The sequence below is a fragment of the Salmo trutta genome, chromosome 6, assembly GCF_901001165.1.
Source record: "Salmo trutta chromosome 6, fSalTru1.1, whole genome shotgun sequence".
NCBI lineage: Eukaryota > Metazoa > Chordata > Actinopteri > Salmoniformes > Salmonidae > Salmo > Salmo trutta.
The window spans coordinates 13983825-13996066 of record NC_042962.1 but is presented as its reverse complement, the minus strand read 5'-3'; the positions used below and the strand labels follow the sequence as shown (position 1 = coordinate 13996066).

General features: G+C 50.9%; 1 protein-coding gene across 3 annotated transcripts in view; it reads left to right on the top strand.

Annotated features, from left to right (window-relative positions):
* Positions 1 to 12242, top strand: part of LOC115195482 (phospholipid-transporting ATPase IB) — a 102329-nt gene that overhangs the window by 37434 nt on the left and 52653 nt on the right. For all 3 annotated transcript variants that reach the window (XM_029755365.1, XM_029755366.1, XM_029755367.1), the window contains 2 exons: positions 8530 to 8668; positions 8751 to 8815. In XM_029755365.1, coding sequence (XP_029611225.1) covers positions 8530 to 8668; positions 8751 to 8815 — 204 coding nt within the window. The remainder of the gene's footprint in view (positions 1 to 8529; positions 8669 to 8750; positions 8816 to 12242) is intronic.

Below are 12242 nucleotides of genomic sequence, written 5' to 3'. Positions count from 1 at the left end.
AGACCCCTCACTCCATCCCCTTCAGTCAGTGTGTTGCTGGGGTTGGATGAGTTGGTAGATAGTGACTACCCCCTCACTCCATCCCCTTCAGTCAGTGTGTTGCTGGGTTTGGTGAGTTGGTAGATAGTGACGACCCCTCACTCATCCCCTTCAGTCAGGGTGTTGCTGGTTGGTGAGTTGTAGATAGTGACGACCCCTCACTCCATCCCCTTCAAGTCAGTGTGTTGCTGGGTTGGTGATTTGGTAGATAGTGACGACCCCTCACTCCATCCCCTTCAGTCAGTGTGATGCGGGGGTTGGTGAGTTGGTAGATAGTGACGACCCCTCACTCCATCCCCTCAGTCAGTGTGTTTGCTGGGTTGGTGAGTTGGTAAGATAGTGACTACCCCCTCACTCCATCCCCTTCAGTCAGTGTGTTGCTGGGTTGGTGAGTTGGTAGATAGTGACGACCCCTCACTCCATCCCCTTCAGTCAGTGTGTTGCTGGGTTGGTGAGTTGGTAGATAGTGACTACCCCCTCACTCCATCCCCTTCAGTCAGTGTGTTGCTGGGTTGGTGAGTTGGTAGATAGTGACTACCCCCTCACTCCATCTCCTTCAGTCAGTGTGTTGCTGGGTTGGTGAGTTGGTAGATAGTGACGACCCCTCACTCCATCCCCTTCAGTCAGTGTGTTTGCTGGGTTGGTGAGTTGGTAGATAGTGACGACCCCTCACTCCATCCCCTTCAGTCAGTGTGATGCTGGGTTGGTGAGTTGGTAGATAGTGACGACCCCTCACTCCATCCCCTTCAGTCAGTGTGTTGCTGGGTTGGTGAGTTGGTAGATAGTGACGACCCCTCACTCCATCCCCTTCAGTCAGTGTGTTGCTGGGTTGGTGAGTTGGTAGATAGTGACGACCCCCTCACTCCATCCCCTTCAGTCAGTGTGTTGCTGGGTTGGTGAGTTGGTAGATAGTGACGACCCCTCACTCCATCCCCTTCAGTCAGTGTGTTGCTGTGTGGTGAGTTGGTAGATAGTGACTACCCCTCACTCACATCCCTTCAGTCAGTTTGCTGGTTGGGTGAGTTGGTAGATAGTGACGACCCCTCACTCCATCCCCTTCAGTCAGGGTGTTGCTGGGTTGGTGGAGTGGTAGATAGTGACGACCCCTCACTCCATCCCCTTCAGTCAGTGTGTTGCTGGTTGGTGAGTTGGTAGATAGTGACGACCCCTCACTCCATCCCCTTCAGTCCGTGTGTTGCTGGTTGGTGAGTTGGTAGATAGTGACGACACCCTCACTCCATCCCCTTCAGTCAGTGTGTTGCTGGGTTGGTGAGTTGGTAGATAGTGACGACCCCTCACTCCATCCCCTTCAGTCAGTGTGTTGCTGGGGTTGGTGAGGTTGAGTAGATAGTGACTACCCCTCACTCCATCCCCTCAGTCAGTGTGTTGCTGGGTTGGTGATGTTGGTAGATGTGACGACCCCTCACTCCATCCCCTTCAGTCAGTGTGTTGGCTGGGTTGGTGAGTGGTAGATAGTGACTACCACCCTCACTCCATCCCCTTCAGTCAGTGTGTTGCTGGGTTGGTGAGATTGGTAGATAGTGACGAACCCCTCACTCCAATCCCTTTCAGTCAGTGTGTTGTGGGTTGGGAGTGGTAGATGTGACGACCCTCACTCAATCCCATTCAGCTCAATTGTGTTAGCTGGGGTTGGTGAGTTGTAGATAGTTGACGACCCCTCACGCCATCCATTCAGTCAGTGTGTTGCTGGGTTGTGAGTTGGTAGATCGTGAGACCCCTCACTCCATCCCCTTCAGTCAGTGTGTTCGCTGGTTGGTGAGTTGGTAGATAGTGGACTACCCCTCCTCACTCCCTTCAGTCAGTGTGTTGCTGGCGTTGATGTGAGTTGGTAGATAGTGACGGACCCCTCACTTCCATCCCCTTCAGTCAGTGTGTTGCTGGGTTGGTTGAGTTGGTAGATAGTGACGACCCCTCACTTCCATCCCCTTCAGTCAGTGTGTTGCTGGGTTGGTGAGTTGGTAGATAGTGACGACCCCTCACTCCATCCCCTTCAGTCAGTGGTGTTGCTGGGTTGGTGAGTTGGTAGATAGTGACGACCCCTCACTCCATCCCCTTCAGTCAGTGTGTTGCTGGGTTGGTGAGTTGGTAGATAGTGACGACCCCTCACTCCATCCCCTTCAGTCAGTGTGTTGCTGGTTGGTGAGTTGGTAAGATAGTGACTACCCCTCACTCCATCCCCTTCAGTCAGTGTGTGATGTGAGTTGGTAGATAGTGACTACCCCTCACTCCATCCCCTTCAGTCAGTGTGTTGCTGGGTTGGTGAGTTGGTAGATAGTGACTACCCCTCACTCCATCCCCTTCAGTCAGTGTGATGGTGAGTTGGTAGATAGTGACGACCCCTCACTCCATCCCCTTCAGTCAGTGTGTTGCTGGGTTGGTGAGTTGGTAGATAGTGACTACCCCTCACTCCATCCCCTTCAGTCAGTGTGTTGCTGGGTTGGTGAGTTGGTAGATAGTGACTACCCCTCACTCCATCCCCTTCAGTCAGTGTGTTGCTGGGTTGGTGAGTTGGTAGATAGTGACGACCCCTCACTCCATCCCCTTCAGTCAGTGTGTTGCTGGGTTGGTGAGTTGGTAGATAGTGACGACCCCCTCACTCCATCCCCTTCAGTCAGTGTGTTGCTGGGTTGGTGAGTTGGTAGATAGTGACGACCCCCTCACTCCATCTCCTTCAGTCAGTGTGTTGCTGGGTTAGTGAGTTGGTAGATAGTGACTACCCCTCACTCCATCTCCTTCAGTCAGTGTGTTGCTGGGTTGGTGAGTTGGTAGATAGTGACGACCCCTCACTCCATCCCCTTCAGTCAGTGTGTTGCTGGGTTGGTGAGTGGGTAGATAGTGACGACCCCTCACTCCATCCCCTTCAGTCAGTGTGTTGCTGGGTAGGTGAGTTGGTAGATAGTGACTACCCTCACTCCATCCCCTTCAGTCAGTGTGATTGCTGGGTTGGTGAGTTGGTAAGATAGTGACGACCCCTCACTCCATCCCCTTCAGTCAGTGTGTTGCTGGGTTGGTGAGTTGGTAGATAGTGACTACCCCTCACATCCATTCCCCTTCAGTCAGTGTGTTGCTGGGTTGGTGAGTTGGTAAGATAGTGACTACCCCTCACTCCATCCCCTTCAGTCAGTGTGTTGCTGGGTTGGTGAGTTGGTAGATAGTGACGACCCCTCACTCCATCCCCTTCAGTCAGTGTGTTGCTGGGTTGGTGAGTTGGTAGATAGTGACGACCCCTCACTCCATCCCCTTCAGTCAGTGTGTTGCTGGTTGGTGAGTTGGTAGATAGTGACTACCCCTCACTCCATCCCCTTCAGTCAGTGTGTTGCTGGGTTGGTGAGTTGGTAGATAGTGACTACCCCTCACTCCATCCCCTTCAGTCAGTGTGTTGGTGGAGTTGGTAGATAGTGACGATCCCCTCACTCCATCCCCTTCAGTCAGTGTGTTGCTGGGTTGGTGAGTTGGTAGATAGTGACGACCCCTCACTCCATCCCCTTCAGTCAGTGTGTTGCTGGGTTGGTGAGTTGGTAGATAGTGACGACCCCTCACTCCATCCCCTTCAGTCAGTTGTTGCTGGGTTGGTGAGTTGGTAGATAGTGACGACCCCTCACTCCATCCCCTTCAGTCAGTGTGTTGCTGGTTGGTGAGTTGGTAGATAGTGACGACCCCTCACTCCATCCCCTTCAGTCAGTGTGTTGCTGGGTTGGTGAGTTGGTAGGTTGGTGACTCCCCCTCACTCCATCCCCTTCAGTCAGTGTGTTGCTGGGTTGGTGAGTTGGTAGATAGTGACGACCCCTCACTCCATCCCCTTCAGTCAGTGTGTTGCTGGGTTGGTGAGTTGGTAGATAGTGACGACCCCTCACCTCCATCCCCTTCAGTCAGTGTGTTGCTGGGTTGGTGAGTTGGTAGATAGTGACGACCCCTCACTCCATCCCCTTCATCAGTGTGTTGCTGGGTTGGTGAGTTGGTAGATAGTGACGACCCCTCACTCCATCCCCTTCAGTCAGTGTGTTGCTGGGTTGGTGAGTTTGGTAGATAGTGACGACCCCTCACTCCATCCCCTTCAGGTCAGTGTGTTGCTGGGTTGGTGAGTTGGTAGATAGTGACTACCCCTCACTCCATCCCTTCAGTCAGTGTGTTGCTGGGTTGGTGAGTTGGTAGATAGTGACTACCCCTCACTCCATCCCCTTCAGTCAGTGTTTGCTTGGGTTGGGTGAGTTTGGTAGATAGTGAACGACCCCTCACTCCATCCCTTCAGTCAGTGTGTTGCTGGTGAGTGGTTGGTAGATAGTGACTACCCCTCACATTCCATCCCCTTCAGTCAGTGTGAGCTGGGTGGTGAGTTGGTAAGTAGTGACGGACCCCTCACTCCATCCCCTTCAGTCAGTGTGTTTGCTGGGTTGGTGAGTTGGTAGATAGTGACTACCCCCTCACTCCATCCCCTTCAGTCAGTGTGTTGCTGGGTTGGTGAGTTGGTAAGATAGTGACTACCCCTCACTCCATCCCCTTCAGTCAGTGTGTTGCTGGGTTGGTGAGTTGGTAAGATAGTGACTACCCCTCACTCCATCCCCTTCAGTCAGTGTGTTGCTGGGTTGGTGAGTTGGTAGATAGTGACTACCCCTCACTCCATCCCCTTCAGTCAGTGTGATGGTGAGTTGGTAAGATAGTGACTACCCCTCACTCCATCCCCTTCAGTCAGTGTGATGGTGAGTTGGTAAGATAGTGACTACCCCCTCACTCCATCCCCTTCAGTCAGTGTGTTGCTGGGTTGGTGAGTTGGTAGATAGTGACTACCCCTCACTCCATCTCCTTCAGTCAGTGTGATGGTGAGTTGGTAGATAGTGACGACCCCTCACTCCATCCCCTTCAGTCAGTGTGATGCTGGGTTGGTGAGTTGGTAGATAGTGACTACCCCTCACTCCATCCCCTTCAGTCAGTGTGTTGCTGGGTTGGTGAGTTGGTAGATAGTGACTACCCCCTCACTCCATCCCCTTCAGTCAGTGTGTTGCTGGGTTGGTGAGTTGGTAGATAGTGACGACCCCTCACTCCATCCCCTTCAGTCAGTGTGTTGCTGGGTTGGTGAGTTGGTAGATAGTGACGACCCCTCACTCCATCCCCTTCAGTCAGTGTGTTGCTGGGTTGGTGAGTTGGTAGATAGTGACGACCCCTCACTCCATCCCCTTCAGTCAGTGTGTTGCTGGGTAGGTGAGTTGGTAGATAGTGACTACCCCTCACTCCATCCCCTTCAGTCAGTGTGATGCTGGGTTGGTGAGTTGGTAAGATAGTGACGACCCCTCACTCCATCCCCTTCAGTCAGTGTGTTGCTGGGTTGGTGAGTTGGTAAGATAGTGACTACCCCTCACTCCATCCCCTTCAGTCAGTGTGTTGCTGGGTTGGTGAGTTGGTAAGATAGTGACTACCCCTCACTCCATCCCCTTCAGTCAGTGTGTTGCTGGGTTGGTGAGTTGGTAGATAGTGACGACCCCTCACTCCATCCCCTTCAGTCAGTGTGTTGCTGGGTTGGTGAGTTGGTAAGATAGTGACTACCCCTCACTCCATCCCCTTCAGTCAGTGTGATGCTGGGTTGGTGAGTTGGTAAGATAGTGACTACCCCCTCACTCCATCCCCTTCAGTCAGTGTGTTGCTGGGTTGGTGAGTTGGTAGATAGTGACTACCCCCTCACTCCATCTCCTTCAGTCAGTGTGTTGCTGGGTTGGTGAGTTGGGTAGATAGTGACGACCCCTCACTCCATCCCCTTCAGTCAGTGTGTTGCTGGGTTGGTGAGTTGGTAGATAGTGACGACCCCCTCACTCCATCTCCTTCAGTCAGGTGTTGCTGGGGTTGGTGAGTTGGTAGATAGTGACTACCTCCCTCACTCCATCTCTTCAGTCAGTGTGTTGCTGGGTTGGTGAGTTGGTAGATAGTGACGGACCCCTCACTCCATCCCCTTCATGTCAGTGTGTTGCTGGGTTGGTGAGTTGGTAGATAGTGACGACCCCCTCACTCCATCCCCTTCAGGTCATTGTGTTGCGGGTTGGTGAGTTGGTAAGATAGTGACGACCCCTCACTCCATCCCCTTCAGTCAGTGTGATGCTGGGTTGGTGAGTTGGTAGATAGTGACGACCCCTCACTCCTCCATCCCCTTCAGTCAGTGTGTTGCTGGGTTGGTGAGTTGGTAGATAGTGACGAACCCCTCACTCCATCCCCTTCAGTCAGTGTGTTGCTGGGTTGGTGAGTTTGGTAGATAGTGACGACCCCCTCACTCCATCCCTTCAGTCAGTGTGTTGCTGGGTTGGTGAGTTGGTAGATAGTGACGACCCCTCACTCCATCCCCTTCAGTCAGTGTGTTGCTGGTTGGTGAGTTGGTAGAGAGTGATGACCCCTCACTCCATCCCCTTCAGTCAGTGTGTTGCTGGGTAGGTGAGTTGGTAGATAGTGACTACCCCTCACTCCATCCCCTTCAGTCAGTGTGTTGCTGGGTTGGTGAGTTGGTAGAGAGTGACGACCCCTCACTCCATCCCCTTCAGTCAGTGTGTGATGCTGGGTTGGTGATGTTGGTAGATAGTGACGACCCCCTCACTCCATCCCCTTCAGTCAGTGTGATGCTGGGTTGGTGAGTTGGTAGATAGTGACGACCCCTCACTCCATCCCCTTCAGTCAGTGTGTTGCTGGGTTGGTGAGTTGGTAGATAGTGACTACCCCTCACTCCATCTCCTTCAGTCAGTGTGTTGCTGGGTTGGTGAGTTGGTAGATAGTGACGACCCCTCACTCCATCCCCTTCAGTCAGTGTGTTGCTGGGTTGGTGAGTTGGTAAGATAGTGACTACCCCTCACTCCATCCCCTTCAGTCAGTGTGTTGGTGAGTTGGTAGATAGTGACGACCCCTCACTCCATCCCCTTCAGTCAGTGTGTTGCTGGGTTGGTGAGTTGGTAGATAGTGACGACCCCTCACTCCATCCCCTTCAGCAGTGGTGTGCTGGGTTTGGTGAGTTGGTAGATAGTGACGACCCCCTCCATCCCCCCTTCAGTCAGTGTGTTGCTGGGTTGGTGAGTTGGTAGATAGTGACGAACCCTCACTCCATCCCATTCAGTCAGTGTGTTGCTGGGTTGGTGAGTTGGTAGATAGTGACGACCCCTCACTCCATCCCCTTCAGTCAGTGTGTTGCTGGGTTGGTGAGTTGGTAGATAGTGACGACCCCTCACTCCATCCCCTTCAGTCAGTGTGTTGCTGGGTTGGTGAGTTGGTAGATAGTGACGACCCCTCACTCCATCCCCTTCAGTCAGTGTGTTGCTGGGTTGGTGAGTTGGTAGATAGTGACGACCCCTCACTCCATCTCCTTCAGTCAGTGTGTTGCTGGGTTGGTGAGTTGGTAGATAGTGACGACCCCTCACTCCATCCCCTTCAGTCAGTGTGTTGCTGGGTTGGTGAGTTGGTAAGATAGTGACGACCCCTCACTCCATCCCCTTCAGTCAGTGTGTTGCTGGGTTGGTGAGTTGGTAGATAGTGACGACCCCTCACTCCATCCCCTTCAGTCAGTGTGTTGCTGGGTTGGTGAGTTGGTAAGATAGTGACGACCCCTCACTCCATCCCCTTCAGTCAGTGTGTTGCTGGGTTGGTGAGTTGGTAGATAGTGACTACCCCTCACTCCATCCCCTTCAGTCAGTGTGTTGCTGGGTTGGTGAGTTGGTAGATAGTGACGACCCCTCACTCCATCCCCTTCAGTCAGTGTGTTGCTGGGTTGGTGAGTTGGTAGATAGTGACGACCCCTCACTCCATCCCCTTCAGTCAGTGTGATGGTGAGTTTGTCCAGCAGAGGGCAGAGTGGTCCCACTGATCAACTGTTGAGATTTATGACCTCTCAGTGCCAAAGAAGCCATGGTTCCCCAGAGGAACCCCCCCCCCCCCTGTGTGTGTGTGTGTGTGTGTGTGTGTGTGTGTGTGTGTGTTAACACCAGTTGGTCACCCAGAGGACATCTCTAGTATACATCTGGACGTGATCATGTCCGTGGTCAGTAATAGTCTGGACATGGCAGCTGTAGGCACAACGTTCATTCTGAGAGTGTATACCTTAAGGCTGGCCAATAGGACGGCACATGACTCCACAGCTGCCTTTGTTTGGCCATAATGTGAGGCAGTACTCCAGTAAAGAGGGGTTTTGAGAAGGCCCAGAGGAGAGGAGAGGGAAGGTGATGGGATAAAAGTGAGGGAAGAGGAAAGCATTGAGGTAAACCACAGTGATAATTACCCTCACCAGTCTGCCAAGAGCCACTTAAAACTGGTGTGTGGGTGTGTGTGGGGGACTACATCACTGTATTTGCGTGTTTTAATAGAGTTCAAAATGAATGTTGCTGTTTAACCCACATACAGAGACATGATACACACCACTTCTTACCCTGTGTAATGTTTCTACAGCACAGCCTGTCTCTTCAACTTGGGTGTAGCTTAAAAGAGCCCCCTCCCCTCTCTCTCTCTCTGTAGGATTTGTTGTTGTTGGGGGCCACAGCTATAGAGGACCGTCTCCAGGCAGGGGTCCCTGAGACCATCGCTACTCTGATGAAGGCCGACATAAAGATCTGGGTCCTCACTGGAGACAAACAGGAGACCGCCATCAACATAGGTGAGAGAGGGGCATGGAGGGAGAGAGAGAGAGATATGTGTCTATTTCTGTGCTGTATCTGGTTTTGTATTCTCTGTCTCAGGCTACTCCTGTCGTCTGGTGACCCACGGCATGTCTCTCCTCATCGTCAACGAGGACTCACTGGATGTGAGTACATCTTCCTCACCTCTTCCACCCAGCCACTCCCTCCTCCTGCTCCTCTTTGGGTCTGTGTGGGCTCTAGAGTGTTACCGTGGGAATCGGGGTGTGGCAGAGTAGAGATTGGTGTGTGTGTCTCTTTGTCTGCTCACAGGTGGAGGTAATTAAGGTGTCTGGTGTCTTCCTGGAGAAAGAGATGAAAGACACATACTGCTGTATCGCTTTCTCTCCTCTCATCCCATTCTCTCTCTCTCACACACACACACACACACACACACACACACACACACACACGTTGGCATAGGAGACACTCTATAGAACACAGTAAGCTCTGGTCAGATTCCATTTAAACCTGTGAATTAGGCTGGCTGAGTTGATGGTCAGTGTTTGTTGTTTTCATGTAGAGTCTGCTGATTCTAAGTGTCTGGATTACTGTCATGTGAGAATAAACACACACACTCCGTCTCAACAGTGGTGTAAAGTACTTAAGTAGAAATACTTTAAAGTACTACTTAAGAAGTTTTTTGGGGTATCTGTACTTTACTTTACTATTTATATTTTTGACAACTTTTACTTCACTACATTCCTTAAGAAAATAATGTACTTTTTACTCCATACATTTTACCTATATATATATATTTGACCTTTATTTAACTAGGCAAGTCAGTTAAGAACAAATTTTCAATGACGGCCTAGGAACAGTGGGCTAACTGCCTTGTTCAGGGGCAGAACGACAGATTTTTACCTTGTCAGCTCTGGGATTTGAACTTGCAACCTTTCAGTTACTAGTCCAACGTTCTAACCACGAGGTTACCTACCACCCTATTTTACTGGGTGACTTTCACTTTTACCTGAGTCATTTTCTAATAAGGGATCTTTACCTTTAAGTATGACAATTTGGTATTTTTTCCACCACTGCGGCACAGTCTGCTTGCTTTAGTGGAGTTAATTTGTCTGTTAGACAGATAGTCTGCAGATGGCAGACAGGGTTACGACCTCTACACTCCATTGTGTCTCAGACTGTGTGTACGAAGAGGGATGTGTACTGATGTGTAGGTAGAGAGTGTGTGTGTGTAGGTAGAGAGTGTGTGTGTGTGTGTAGGTAGAGAGTGTGTGTGTGTGTGTGTGTGTGTAGGTAGAGAGTGTGTGTGTGTGTGTGTGTGTGTGTAGGTAGAGAGTTTGTGTGTGTAGGTAGAGAGTTTGTGTGTGTAGGTAGAGTGTGTGTGTGTGTGTGTGTGTAGGTAGAGAGTGTGTGTGTGTAGGTAGAGAGTGTGTGTGTGTGTGTAGGTAGAGAGTGTGTGTGTGTGTGTAGGTAGAGAGTGTGTGTGTGTGTGTGGTGTGTGTGTGTGTGTAGGTAGAGAGTTTGTGTGTGTAGGTAGAGTGTGTGTGTGTGTGTGTGTGTGTAGGTAGAGAGTGTGTGTGTGTAGGTAGAGAGTGTGTGTGTGTAGGTAGAGAGTGTGTGTGTGTAGGTAGAGAGTGTGTGTAGAGAGTGTCTTTGTGGGTAGAGAGAGTGTGTGTGTGTGTGTGTGTGTAGGTAGAGAGTGTGTGTGTGTGTGTGTAGGTAGAGAGTGTGTGTGTGTGTGTGTGTGTGTGTGTGTGTGTGTGTGTGTGTGTGTGTGTAGGTAGAGAGTTTGTGTGTGTAGGTAGAGAGTTTGTGTGTGTAGGTAGAGAGTTTGTGTGTGTAGGTAGAGAGTTTGTGTGTGTAGGTAGAGAGTGTGTGTAGAGAGTGTCTTTGTGGGTAGAGAGAGTGTGTGTGTGTGTGTGTGTGTGTGTGTGTAGGTAGAGTGTGTGTGTAGGTAGAGAGTGTGTGTGTAGGTAGAGAGTGTGTGTGTAGGTAGGTAGAGAGAGAGTGTGTGTGTGTGTGTGTGGGTAGAGAGTGTGTGTGGGTAGAGAGTGTGTGTGTGGGTAGAGAGTGTGTGTGTGGGTAGAGAGTGTGTGTGTGGGTAGAGAGTGTGAGAGTGAGTGTGTGTGTGTGTGTGTGTGTAGGTAGAGAGTGTGTGTGTGTGTGTAGGTAGAGAGTGTGTGTGTGTGTGTAGGTAGAGTGTGTGTGTGTGTGTGTGTGTAGGTAGAGAGTGTGTGTGTAGGTAGAGAGTGTGTGTGTAGGTAGAGAGTGTGTGTGTGTGTGTGTGTGTGTGTGTGTGTGTGTGTGTGTGTGTGTGTGTGTGTGTGTGTGTGTAGGTAGAGAGAGAGTGTGTGTGTGTGTGTGTGTGGGTGGAGAGTGTGTGTGTGGGTAGAGAGTGTGTGTGTGGGTAGAGAGTGTGAGAGTGTGTGTGTGTGTGTGTGTGTAGGTAGAGAGTGTGTGTGTGTGTAGGTAGAGAGTGTGTGTGTGTGTGTAGGTAGAGTGTGTGTGTGTGTGTGTGTGTGTAGGTAGAGTGTGTGTGTGCGTGTAGGTAGAGTGTGTGTGTGTGTGTGTGTGTGTAGGTAGAGTGTGTGTGTAGGTAGGTAGAGAGAGAGTGTGTGTGTAGGTAGGTAGAGAGATAGTGTGTGTGTGTAGGTAGAGAGTGAGTGTGTGTGTGTGTGTGTGTGTGTGTGTGTGTGTGTGTAGGTAGGTAGAGTGTGTGTGTGCGTGTAGGTAGAGTGTGTGTGTGTGTGTGTGTGGGTGTGTGTGTGTGTGTGTGTAGGTAGAGAGTGAGTGTGTGTGTGTAGGTAGAGTGTGTGTGTGTGTGTGTAGGTAGAGTGTGTGTGTAGGTGGAGTGTGTGTGTAGGTGGAGTGTGTGTGTGTGTGTGTGTGTGTAGGTAGAGTGTGTGTGTGTGTGTAGGTAGAGTGTGTGTGTGTGTGTGTGTGTGTGTGTGTGTAGGTAGAGTGTGTGTGTGTGGGTAGGTAGAGTGTGAGTGTGTGTGGTAGAGAGTGTGTGGGTATGTGTAAGTAGAGAGTGTGTGTGTGTGTGTGTGGGGGGGTAGAGTGTGTGTGTGTGTGTGTGGGTAGGATAAAGTACACCCTTCCATAAGAGAATGAGAGGGAAAGGGAGAGTGGTTTCCAGTAAGTACAGTAAAATGCTTTTCTTGACAATGAGACCATTCAGTAGCACTGTAATTAGTCAGACAGAGTCTATTCAATTAAACCCTTAACTTACGTTAAGGGACCACGCCAACGTAACATTCCTGTCACCCTGAAATTCAACCAATAACACTTGGCTTTATTTCATCCCTCCTGTAAATATTGTTTTGTTGACTTAGTATATACCAATTCAAATATGCATTCTTGTAGCTTAATGTGAAGGATGATTGGGCCCTTACCTTGTTGTGTGTGTTGAGTGGGAATGAGTGTCCAGAGGACAGGTCCAGGGAGTTGTGGTGAGAGGACAGGTCCAGAGGTCTGTGGTGAGAGGACAGGTCCAGAGGTCTGTGGTGAGAGGACAGGTCCAGAGGTCTGTGGTGAGAGGACAGGTCCAGAGAGCTGTGGTGAGAGGACAGGTCCAGAGGTCTGTGGTGAGAG